This window comes from Heloderma suspectum, chromosome 7 (assembly GCF_057233095.1).
Source record: "Heloderma suspectum isolate Gila_16-S chromosome 7, 16-S_ref, whole genome shotgun sequence".
NCBI classification, from domain to species: domain Eukaryota; kingdom Metazoa; phylum Chordata; class Lepidosauria; order Squamata; family Helodermatidae; genus Heloderma; species Heloderma suspectum.
The window spans coordinates 78,790,170-78,803,223 of NC_139464.1; the positions used below are offsets into that span (position 1 = coordinate 78,790,170).

Here is a 13,054-nt window from a genome sequence, read left to right on the forward strand (position 1 = left end):
CGGTCTTCTATCAATCACCTTTATGGCAATGGGGAAATCTTTAGGCTTGGTAGGAATGGCATGCTTAGTTGCAAATGTCTCATCAGTGAAATTACTAGATGCATCCAAGTCTATCATGGCAGCAGTCTCTAGGAGCTGGCCACCAGGCAAGCACAGGACCACCACTAGAGTCAGGTTAATGCTACTTTCGGAATCCGTGGAAACATAGTCCATGACAGTGAGCCTTCGTGTAGCAGGGGCAATAGCATTTGCTGCCTTACTAATGGGTGGGTCTTTATGTGGGCAAACACTGGCAAAATGCCCATCCTCCCCGCACTATAGTCAGAGGTCCAGCTGTTGAAAATATAGCAATATTTTTCTATAGGGCCTATTCTGTACCAAACACCCCTTGGGCCCACATCCAGCTAAAGGGGTGATGCAGGTCCCTGCAGGTGGTTCCTAAAGCGAGAATCAAGGCATCCTTCAATCTGGTGACAGGTATTAATCACTTCTGGAAGGGTCCTAGATGTATCAATTGGGCCAGCTCATCCAAGATCTCCACCTTTGGGCCTTCCAAAAACAGGGCGTTCCAGTTCAAGTCTTGTGCCCGTAGGAGAAAGGAATAGGCAGATTCTAGGAATGAGCCTGACCCCTTGTTGCAAGCACTGAAGGTGACCATTAGCAATTTCTCTCTTCAGTGGGTCATCAAATACTTGCTTCACCTCAAGTATGAATTCTGAATAGCTGTTCAGGAGTGTACTGGCCTGTAACACATATGGCACAGCAATCCCTCTCAGCAGGCAGATCAGGAAGCATGTCTTCATCTGGTCAATAGGGAAGTGCTCAGGTCAGAGTTCCATATAGAGCTGACATTGTGCTAGGAAGCTGGGAAATAGAGCTTGGTCTCCTGAAAACGTATCTGGACGACTTACTCAACACTTTCCCCATGGGGGCACAGGGGCTGTTGTGGTGGGAACTTCCCTTGGTGTGTCACCATTTTTGGATGTCCACATAGCAGCTTGAGCTGGTGCAGCATCCATCCTGTGTCAGTGGGTCACAGCAAGATGTCCTGTTCTGGCCTGAGCAGAAGCCCATGGGGATCAATACCAGGCAGCAAGAAGTAGGGTAGCAGGGCAGGAGGGCAGCAAGGAGTCAAGGCACCCAGGAGTGCTCCTAGTGAGCAACTTGCTCCAACAAAGTCTGAGGCCAGTCTGAAGCCTTTTATGCTACAGTCCCAGACTCCACCCTTTCCTTCAGAATGGAAGCCTTAAAAGGACAGGCCCCTGGCTTGTAGCCTAGCCCTCTTCTCTCTCTCCAAGAGTACATGCCTGGCACGCTGCTGGCGTTGGTGCATTGGCTCCCTGGAATGTGGGGCTTTTGTAGATGAGGGTGCTGGTCCGGTGCTGGAGCTAGGCTCAGGGGTCTCTGGAGGCTTGGGCTCAGGGGTTTCTGGCAGTTCTGCAGTGGTGCTCAAACCTGGAGTCTCCTCTGTTGGCACCACTGCATTTTTGGCTTCAGAGTCCATGTCATTGATGGACTCCTAGGTCATGACACCTCCACATTTGTCCAGTATATTTTTAATTGTGAAGATTTGCTGCAACATTTACACTTTTGAATAAGGGCGCAATCCTATGCAGATAAGTGGCTACCTCTGAACTCAGAGGCGACCACCTATCCAATGCAGGGCAGGAGAAGCACAGAGGAATTGTTTTGGCTGTCTAGCTGTGGGACAGCGGAGCGGGGGAGGAGGCTGCTGGACAACACATTTCCGCCCTCCCTGCCCTGGAAAGCCCCCCGGAACGCCCTGTTTTGGCCGCTCCGTGCTCCTCTTGCGAGTGCGGAGCACAGGGCTTCTCCACGCTGCCTGTGAGGCAGCACAGAAGTGGGGGAAGGTCAGTTCCTGGAAAACAAGATATCCTATGGCCGAGTAGCCACTGACTAGAGGCCATAGGATTGCTCCCTTAGTTGCTTAATCAAAGCAAATCAAAGGATTGCTCCCTTAGTTGCTTAATCAAAAAAGACCTACAAGTGCCAGTGTGTTCCAGCCAGCCATGCTGGCTGGGCCATGTTGAGAGTTGTAGGCCTTTTGTCTGTCTAAACATGCATAGCATTGTACTTTCATTCAGTTGACTCAATGTTCATTGCTTTCATTGAGACTTAGTCAAGATTAACTTTAGCTGAACTGGGTGTCTCCATCTTTAACAGTCTAACAAAATTCCAGTCTTTTGTGTCAGCACATATCTAATGCTAGTCAATTCAGAAAAAAATAAGTTTCTAGTGCTCATCTATAAAGCAAAAGATAGAATCCCTTCACAAGAGTTTTGAGCCTTCCTAAGTTCCAGCTACTCAAAAATAAGAAATTTGCTTGATATACTTGCGAATATTGCAACAGATGGATAAAACTATGCAAGTTGCAGAATAAAACAACTGAATATAATATATTGTTGCTGCTCTTTCTTAGAATGTGCTCCACTGCATAGAGAGGCATTCAGAGACTGATTAGATACTGCAGGCTCTAAAGCAAACAAACCCACTGAGGCTCTAGGCTTAGAGAAATCTATGGGACATTTAGGTTTTGGGAAGTCCCCCCCCCCCCCCAAGTAATCCAATAAGCCAGCAAATTCAGGGAAACATCTGCAAAGGATTGTTGTTGTAATTGTTTTTTTTTTTGGGGGGGGAAATATATATAATGATAATTTTATGGGGAGAGGGAATACCTATGGGCTGGTAACAAGGGAAAGAAATGTGGAATTCTAAAAGCATTATGTGGAGTGATGAAATGCTAACATCTCTCCTTTTGGTTCATTTAATAAACTACATGTCCAGAGCTTTGGGCTAACCCAGTGAACTAATCATTCAGGTAAACAGGAAAAATATCAACAATACTGAGCATTATTGGAAGCAAAGAGTATCATTTTCTTGTTGTAGCAACAGTAGTTTGTGGCAGCTGTATGCTGCTCTACTGCTCCATAGAATGCCACACCAAATCCCAGAGTTGTCCATAGGTGGATCTGCATACCAATGTAACCAGAAATAGAAGTGGAATAGAGGAACAACAAACTATGAGAAATGGTCCTGGAAAACTACTAAAGATAATAAATCCACCATGTGATTCGCTAAGCATTGAATAAGGTTCTCTAGAGACTTGCATCTAGAATTCAAATACTGCATTTATATGCTTTGGGAAAGTGAAATGATTTGGATCATAGAGTTTTGCATTACCTGGCTTTTTGTTAAAGCCTGTTATTTGTAGGGAAGGCATTACTGTTGTGCATGTAGTATGAACAATACCCTCAAGGGAAAACATATAAAGAAAAAATGGCAGAGAAAATCAAATTCTGCGAGGAATTGCTATGAGAATGTTTATTTGTAATTAGATTTTATTTAACTGTTTGAACAAAGCAACTCATGACCTATGTAACAGGAAGAAAATGGAAATTTAGCTAATGAGCAAGTGAGAGCAACTCAGATCCTGTCTGAAATTACGATCACAAATTCTTGAGGGGAAAAGCCCCCAGCCACTATGTTTTAGTGGCATAGTGTGCTACAATATTCTATACTGCTGTACTATTAACTAATTGTACTGCTCACCTTTCTCCTTTTTAATGTTTCACTGTCTTATGCTAACAGCAATAACCATCTCATCTTATTCTGGGACGTTCTATAATTTCTCAAGTAAACAACTTCAGAGGTAAGCCTAGCCAAAGATAACATAAAACCCTCCAATAAAGCAATAGCTAAAGGGAACTTCAACAGTCATTTAACAATATATGCCAGGTAACTGAATCTCATCCTTTCCTTACACTTCATTACCAGTATACTGAGCACTCTTTGCCTTTAGAGGGCACTCATACAGCAGAAAGTGGAGTGTGGCCAATGGACAGGTGGCATTGCCTCACTCCTACATGAAAGAAAGTGGGGAAGTGAGCCCTGTTCTCTCCCTTCACTCCTAGTGGTTGCAGCAGTGCCATTGTCAGAAGCCCTGAAGGAGGAGGAACCTGCAAAATACTTTCAGCTTTCCTGCTTTCACCATTGTTCTCAAAGGATAGGCTGAGCCACAAGGGAGGGAGCCACTTCCGCAATACAACCTACTCTCCTCAACCTAGCCTATCCAGTTAATGTCACTTCACTAGATAATATATAAAGATGAAAGACGGCACGTACACTTCTGCTTTTTGAACCAACTACCACATTAAGGAAAAGGATAGATGACCAATAAACATTTCCCTCTGTCAGTTCAGGGTCTCATTTAAGGAACCCTACTGTTCCTCCTTCTTACCAGCTGCATTTTTTTTCAGTTTAGAAAACTAAAGAAGTCCACACAATCAGTGCTCAGCTTTATTTTACCTTTACCCGCACCTACATCAGTTGGGAAAATACCAGCATTAATGGATGAAAATAAAAGGACACAATGTAATTAGATACAACAAAAGGAACACACACATAAATATTACAAATCTACGCATTTATGTTAAAGCAGAAAAGCATGCAGTTAAATGGAACAGTATTGGAACTAGGGTATAAGAAATTAAATACTCACACTAAACAGTGACTGTAAGAGCACAACCCTGTGTTAATAATCATGCATTTGTTTTAGTCATACTAACTAATAGTCAACTAAAAATACCCTTCTTAACCATTCAGTGTTACAATTTATCAATGTATAGTCAAGATGTATACCCTCTCTCAGGCTGCAATCCTATACATAGTTACATGGGAGTACACCCTATTGAATCCTATGGGGCTTACTTCTGAGTAGACATATATAGGAATGCACAGCATTTCACAGTAAAAATAACTTCAGCACTGAGGATGTGCAAATATTATGTGAATTTTGGCTTGGTCGATCCTAATAATAAACTTTTGGTTGGTTCAAATGGACCAACACAGTTTCCTGTCTTTGGTTTGCCCATTTTAGGATATTTTCTTTTTAGGATGGCTATCTGTGATCCTGGTTTTTTAGTAGTGCATACTAAAAACTGTTTCAGCAGGACAGACAGAAATTTCTTCCCAGAAGGCACACCTGTGCTCACTAAGAAAAGCCACCAATGTGGGATTACACAATGCACAATGGCTCAGTGTCATCCCCTATCACTTGTGAGGAAACAGTTTTGCCTGAAGCACCCTGCAGCACTTCTGGATTGCAGGAAGTAAAGATGCTGGAAGCAGACATCTAGTTTTCAAAATTAGGGCAACCCAAATATGTCCTAATGAACTGGAAATACGAAGTGAGGAAAGTGCTGTCATATAATATAGAGACATATTGCCTCCAGCTGCAAGCTGATCACAGGATGATTTCTAAGCGAGTTTCATGTCACTGTATTCAAATTTCAATTTGGAAAGCTGTGTGATCATTGCAAAAGCATGGTTTAGTGTGTAAAATACATATATAAGCAAATCTATTCATATGCAAGATCCCTTCTGTTAAACAACTGTGCACAACTTTTCTAGGCATAAATATTAGGATATACTGACATTTTAAGAGTACTAAAACATTCTAAAAAAAAATCACACTATTCCCCAGTTACAGATAGTCATGTTCACTTATTTTGAGAAAAACTTGCACAATTATTCAAATTTAAGTACTCCATCTTTATACATACCCATCTTACCTTCATCCATAATTGTTACTGCTTCCTCTGTTATTTGACTTCCAGATCCAACTGATGTTTGTGCATAGAAGTAAAACTTGTATCGAGTGCTATAATTTAAATTTCTTAATATCAAGCTGGTCTCATTGGCTGGAATACCGATCTCTTCCACACGACCTAATTCATGTGTGCTATTAACTGTTATTGCAAGATGATAGAAAGAATATAGTTAATATCTGTTTGGGAACATGTTATGTATTAATGAGTGTTGAATTAAAAAAGAGTTACACCAGATCCTGAATTCTAGTATACACAGGTTGCATATGACTCCTCAATGTGTCACACTGGTCAACAGCACCAATGATCAATTGTGCATAATTTAATTTTTGTCTAAGGGCTGCTTCATATCTTGTATGCTAAAAACGTCATAATCAAGGTGTGAAAGTATGTGTGCAATATGGCTGTCCTCTTCAGGGAGCAGCTGTATGGCTGTACTACTCTGCAGAATACTGGAGGAGAGACCAGGAGAGGACAGAACAGCAGAGCCAGAAAATAAACCCAATACACAAAAAGCTGTCTGGGGCACAAGGGAACAAACATGGAGTGTGCATAATTTTCAGGTTAAGAATATTACGACAGCCACATGAAGGGTGGGGTTGGATGCCTCTGTCCCACCAAATCAGAATGGACTTCCACACTAAGTATCCAACATTCCATTCTCTGGTTGGTGGGAGAAGGCATCCAAAGACTGGAATAAGCCCAAGCTACCCTCCTCCTTACAGGCAGGCTAGTGTCTGACTATTTGGGAAGGACCACACTCAGAACTCATCTCCTGAAAGCAGCCTCCACCGAAGCAAATTTATCTAACCTGTAGTGATGGGTAAATGTGTCAGGGTTGGTCCATGTTGCTGTCTTGTGAATTTCTGCTGAGGTGGCTGGAACTTGCATGGAGTGAGGTGTGAAGGATGTGGCAGGTTTTGTGAGTCATATGCCATGACAATAGAGGCCTTAAGCCATCTAGCAATGGTAGATCTGGACACTTTCTGGACCAGGGAAGTGGGGAGGAAAGCTATGAAGTCAGTGTTTCTGAAAGATTTGGTTCTACATATAGATTTTGAGTGCCCTGCACACATCCAGCTTGTGTCATTCTCTGTCAGAGGGGTGGGTGAGGTTAGGGCAAAAAGAAGAGCGAGCTCCTGAGAGCTGTATAACAAGGAGTTAGCCTTTAGTATGAAAGGAGGATCTAAACAAAGAGTGACAGCAAAGGTGAACTTGTACTGAGATGCCCCCAGCTCTGAGAACCATCTAGCTGATGTGATGATGATCACAAAGACCACCTTGACTGACAAAGAGTCGGACATGTATGGTTCTCAGTGGCTTGAATGGAGCTTTTGTCAATGACTTGAGGATGCTATGTAGATTCTAGGATGGAAAGTCAGTGGGGCTGGGAATGCCACACCCCAGGGGAAATGCTTCAGATGGGCATGGACCCAAAGGATGCCCCCCCCCCCCGGCCTGTATAGGACAGATGCCAGAGGGGACCAGCCCATGTTTGGGCCATAGACCCATGTCAAGTCCTATTTGCAGGAAGGCCAAGAGATCATTGATGCCGAGTTTAGAACCGGAGATGGATTTTCTCTTGCAACAGCGAATGAAGGCTTTCCATATGGCTTCATAAATACACACAGTGGAGAGTCTCCAGGAGGAGAGGATGGAGCTTACCATGTCTACAGAGAAGGCAAGGTAAAGGAGACCTTCCTGCTCAGTCTCCAAGTGGCTAGGTGGAACCACCCAGAATCTGGGTGTTGGATGGGGCCCACAGTCACAAGGTCCAGACTGGTGGGTAGGAACCATGAGCTGGAAAGGACCAGCTGCAGATTTCTGAGAACCATGGTCTCCTTGGCCAGTGTGGGGCCACTAGCACCACCAAGGCTTGCTTGAGTCTGACTTTCCTCAGAACCTTGGAGAGAAGAGGGATGGGAAGAAACAGGTACAATAAGCCTGGAGACCAGGAAGATGTGAATGCATCCTAGCCCTCCATCTGGGTGTCAGGAAGCAAGTAAAGAAGTGCGGAAGCTTGCTATTTTGGGGAGAATCAAGCATATCTATGAAGCAAGCCTATATCTGGAGGAAGACTTGGTTCAGAGCCCTCCCTCCCAGGTCATGGTATTGCCTACTCTGAGGAAGTCTTCTGTTGTATTGAGGATGCCCTAGGAGAAGCCACTGTAGGGGAAAAGAATGAAAATGAGTCCATGGAAGGATCTGGATGCAAGAAATCACAAGGTGAGCTAGGGTCATGAGATCTGCCCCCATGTATGTATTTGATCTTGTGTAGCAGCTTTTTGATCTCTTTGGCGACCAGATAAATCGGGCTCTTTTCCATGTTTATCTCCACCCGAAAATAGATTAACGTTTTGGATGGTTGAACGTGGCTCTTCCCGGTGTATGTCAGGAAGCCATGGATGTCAAGAGGTCTTTCCTTGCTTTAGGAAGGGAGGGAGTCCTGAGTAAGGTATCATCCAGGTAGATATGTATTTCTGAAGCTGCAGGAGCAACCACTGGCACCATTAGCTTCATAAATACTCTTGGGGCTGATGCTAGGCTAAATGTTGGGGGGTGGGATTGAAAGTGGCTGTGATTATACACAAATCTGAGTTATCTCATGTGCATGGAGACTACTGGCGCATGGAAGTAAGCCTCTTTATTGAGGCCAGGTATTCATTGTTGTGAAGAGCTGTTTGGTCTGGTGGGTTTCCATCCTGAACTTGTGACGAATCACAAATGTGTTGACATACTTTAAGCTCAGGATGGCCTTTCCCCAGCCTTCTTTGGGACTATGAAGAATATTTAATAGTTGCCTGATAAGGTCTATTGAGGGACTACTTTGATTTATAGCCCCTGTGTCCAGGAGTTGTCTGATCAACTGTGATATAATTGCCCTCTTGGCTGGGAACCTTGAGACTGAACACCACAGAAATCTATTGGGGGGTGGGATGTGAGCTCTATCAGATAGTCTTCTTGAATTGTGTGGAAACCCCACTTGTATTCTGTGAATAGCTTCCAGGCTGATTGAAAGGATAGAAGCCTGCCACCCACCAGTGGCCTGATTCTGGCAGAACCCTTGGAGGACAGGGCAGCTGCGGGCTTAGAGGTGACAAAGAGTTGGGGTCTGAAGGAGAAGCAAGAGTGGGACCAGGCTGGTGTAAAAGACTTGTAGTCCCTGTGTCTAGAAACCCTCTGTTGAGCCAAAAGGAAGGAATATTTTCTTCTGGGCCTTTTTTCATCCTTTTTGTGGAAGGATGGCATAGCTCTCTTTTTGTACTTAGTTCCTCCAAGTATGTCTTTTAGGGCATCTTTTAGCCCCCCCTCCCCCAATGAGCCCTCTTGAAGAGAGCTGTGGCCAAATTTGCTGTAGAATAAGTGATGTGGACTCCCTTTCTGGATCTGAATGACAGCGCAGCCTTTCAGCCTTCACTAGTTTGTCAAAAGCAGATGCAAAAGGAATTGTTCTGGAGGCTCTGGATCAATAAGCAACTCAAGCTGGGTGACACCAGGACCATGGGCTCTAATCTAGCTCTGAGCAGAGGCAGGTTGCACAAGGCAGCAGTTTGAAATTAGTCTTATATGCATGACTGATGTCATCTTCTTTTTCAGCTTTGCAGGCTTGGCTGGAGAGGAGGAATCCTTCCCTACTGGAGCAGTGAGGACAGAGGAAGTGAACGAGAAAACTTTTTTCCCACAAAGAGGCTGATAAAGATGACTGAAGTCAGAAAAAGAAGTGAGTAATGATCAGGGTTGAAAAAGGAGTAATGTAGAATTTTATTAGGATACAGGAAAAAAGAGTTCTGAGAGTAATGACTCTTGAGCAGCGTCAGGGAAGGAAACTGGAGATGAAGCTGAAGGACCAGGTTTTCCATCAAAGATCACTAATCATGTGATCTCTGATTACCTGGGTAGTGAGAGGAGATAACTCAGTCCTTGAATGCCTCTTCCCACCAACTGGAGAACGAGGGTTGTGACCAACAGAAAAACTTGATCCTTTCTGCACTGTTCAGAGAGGTAGCTTAGCCAAGTCTTCTGCTGAGAGGAGATTGCATGCTGAGCCCTGGGGATCAGCCAGCAGATGCACTGTCTCTTTGCAAAAGGGCCTTTTCTAGAGATAATTTGTCTGCTTGTGCTGGATTGCGCCAGCATGACAGAGGCTTTCTTGGTAGAGCAGCATAGAGAAAATGGGGAGGGTACTTCTTGGCTTTTATAAGGAGCTGCTGTGCAACCTGCCTTCCGTACATGTGGGACAGCAGGAATGCAGAAATAGAACACAATGGGAGTTTTCAAAAGAGTGGATCGTTTGATTTAACACTGTCCACTTCAATTTTTTTAATACATTATTTACTCCAAAATATGTGTTGTTGCAATCAACCTAAGAAGTACCATTATATATTTAGTAAGCAAGTATTTTGAGGTTTTTTTAAAAAAGACGTTAACTTACTTGGTTGAAACTTCAATGTATATCCTACCAGAACACCATTTGGATGTGGAGGGGGACCCCATTCCAAAGTGAGAGAGTCCAGATTTGGATTAGTAATCTTCAAAAAGGAGGGTGCACTGGGAACTTTTAAGAATATAAAATGACACTTTTTAAAGATAAGTAACAAATTGAAATTAAATGAAACTTATAATACTATATAAAATACTATAAAAGTGTGTATGATCCTTGGGCAGCATCCACCCATGTCATTCCACAAAACCAAATAGTGCTAGCAGAGCTCCACCAAATCTTTCCTTTTGCACAAGTGTAATGCCAACCCATTATGCAACAGCTTGTGCAACCACACAAATGTAACTTTAGTTGGATTCTCCTCTTGCACATAGTTTGGATCCTAACTTCTGCTGGCGCAACGACATTTGCACTACCAGAATGACGCAGTGGGATACTGCTCCTTATGTTTACTTACCACTTTTTACTTAACGCAGTACTAATTATTATGACCTACAGACTAAGTATGTCCATGTTTACTCAGAAATTCCATTCATATCAGTGGGATTACTTCAAATAAGTATGCTAGAATTATTATTTTCTATAATGGTCTACATACATACTATTTTTATAAGACTGGTGAAAATGTTCAGGTAACATATAATCACATGTTAAATTTAAATAGCTAAATTTTACAGTTTTCTAACTGCATACCTCCTTCAGGAGTTTTAAATGTTTCATCAGGGGTTGGTGGTCCTTCTCCTTTTCCATTAAATACTCTAACATTCAGTTTGTAAGAGCTATATGGTTCCAGTCCTGGTACCATTCCATGTGTCTTGTTTCCAGTGAAAATCAAACTCTTTTTGTCTACATGCCGCTTAGTTCTTCCAGATAAACTTTTCACTTTCCAGTAGTAAATCTAAAAATTAAATATTAACTTTAAATATTTATCTAATCTTCTCTGGGTTTGTGCTATGATTTGATTTTTGGTATGCTTAGATACATTTTTGAGACAGTCTGGACACTTAGTGGGATGGATCCAGACTTAATCATGCTTAGAGTGGATACACTGAAATCAATGGGACTCAAGTTAGTCATGGCTAACTTAAGATCCAATGATTTCAACAGGTTCACTCTAAGTATGAGTAAGAATGGATCCAACCCAGTGATTTTATTTGTACTGAGGCATACAGAATCCTTAACATGCTTATAATGATACAATCCACACTTATTTCTAAGGCATATTCAGTCCAATTCTATGGATATTTATTTGGAAGTGAGTCCTATGAGTCCAACTTAACTTAAATAAGTTAAATAACTTATTTAAACTTAAACTTAAATAACTGGGGCCAACTCAGACCCTTCCAAACAAGTGTTCTTCAGATTATCCGTACCCTAGCATTGATTTTAGTAGATACACATTTCAGCCTAACATTTCACCTTAACTCCATGATAATTAATTGCATTTATTTGGAGGTTGGCTTAATTTTTATTACTTAAAATTGACAATAAACATAAAACTTAAGTGATTTAGTGGCATGCGAATGATGACAGTATCATACAATACCTGCAAGATTTATCCATACCATTATTTAGAAAGTGCCACGTTTCATCTAGCATACTGATATGTTGTAGAATACAAAATAATTGTTATTAGAATTGGAATAAATACCTGTGCTGCTAAGAAAAACAATTCTAAGAGTAGTACAATGAAAGAATAACCCCAGATTGAATCATGCTACATTAATTTTCAGAACCTTTCAAGTCACACACTTTTCAGGAAACACTTCAGGGCACAGAATATCAGCAGCCAGGCTAAAAATGGTTTTTGACAGAAATGAACTAATGGCCATCCATCTAGATAGTGAAACACAATGGCTCAAGCATTTACTTTAATGAATCATCTGGAAACTGACAGAATAGCTAGTTCACCATAACACTGCTGAAAACATAGTTACTATTGAAAGAGAAAAAGCTTAAAGGGCACAATCCTATGCATGTTTAGACAGAAAAAAAACATGGATGGCTGGGGAATGCTGATAATTGTAGGACTTTTTTCTGTCTAAATGTTCATAGAATTGCACCTTGAAAGTCCCAAGGTTGTAATCAGGAGTTCGCAGCCAAACATAGAAATGAAGATAATTTTGTCACAATAAATGCTGATTAAGAAGCTTCTATGGTTAACTTACTTTGTATCCCTGAAGATGACCTCGGACATACTTTAAAGGAACTGGATCCCATTGCACCTTCGCTAATGTGCTGTTTACAACTTGCACCTGAAAATTGCTTGGAGCAACCATTGGCACTGTTAAGGAACAAATGGAGCAAGTCTCAGGTTAGAGCCACGTCTAGGCACCATTTTAGTATTTTGAACTTCAACATTTTAGAAACTTGATTGTGAATCTCTATATTGCACCATAATATTATTACTACTGAAATTTCAGAGAATTCAGATAAATGTAAACCTCCTGCAGCAAAGATGATGGCAGATATCAAAGTCAACTTAAAAAAACTTACAGTCTTCCCCAGAATGTCCAATTGTCACTGTAGGTTCAGGTGCGGATCCTAAGTCATTTAATGCCTGGACTTTTATCTCATACGGAGCGAATGGTGGTGTACCAGACACAATATATTTAGATACATTTGCAACCGTAACAGATGTCCATTCATCATCACCATCCTTCTGCCGCCAACTGACTTTGTACTGAAGCCCTGGACCATTGGACTGAAAATGCTTTAAAGGCTAAAATGAAATATAAATTAAAGTACTGCTTTACTTTTAATTAAAGTCATTCAATTTACAAAAAATACAAAAAAAGAGGACAAAGATCATATAAAATCAGAATGCCAAAATTTCCAGTTTAGGGCACAATCCTATGTAAGTTTAGACAGAAAAAAGTCCTACAACTCCCAGCGTGCCCCAGCCATGCTTTTTGTCTAAACATGCAAAGGATTGCACCCTTAATCAGATATTAGCTTTGAAATGTTATTAATCACATCTCTTTCA

The 13,054-nt window shown here is 41.8% G+C and overlaps 1 protein-coding gene across 33 annotated transcripts in view; it reads right to left on the reverse strand.

Moving 5' to 3' along the window:
• Positions 1 to 13,054, reverse strand: part of NRCAM (neuronal cell adhesion molecule) — a 218,278-nt gene that overhangs the window by 38,125 nt on the left and 167,099 nt on the right. For 26 of the 33 annotated variants that reach the window (XM_084810717.1, XM_084810713.1, XM_084810723.1 and 23 more), the window contains 5 exons: positions 12,565 to 12,790; positions 12,237 to 12,352; positions 10,762 to 10,966; positions 10,060 to 10,182; positions 5,592 to 5,768 (listed from right to left, as the gene is read on the reverse strand). In XM_084810717.1, coding sequence (XP_084666843.1) covers positions 5,592 to 5,768; positions 10,060 to 10,182; positions 10,762 to 10,966; positions 12,237 to 12,352; positions 12,565 to 12,790 — 847 coding nt within the window. Of the gene's footprint in view, positions 1 to 5,582; positions 5,769 to 10,059; positions 10,183 to 10,761; positions 10,967 to 12,236; positions 12,353 to 12,564; positions 12,791 to 13,054 lie in introns of all 33 variants that reach the window. The other 7 variants (XM_084810726.1, XM_084810714.1, XM_084810724.1 and 4 more) reach the window with 1 other exon arrangement.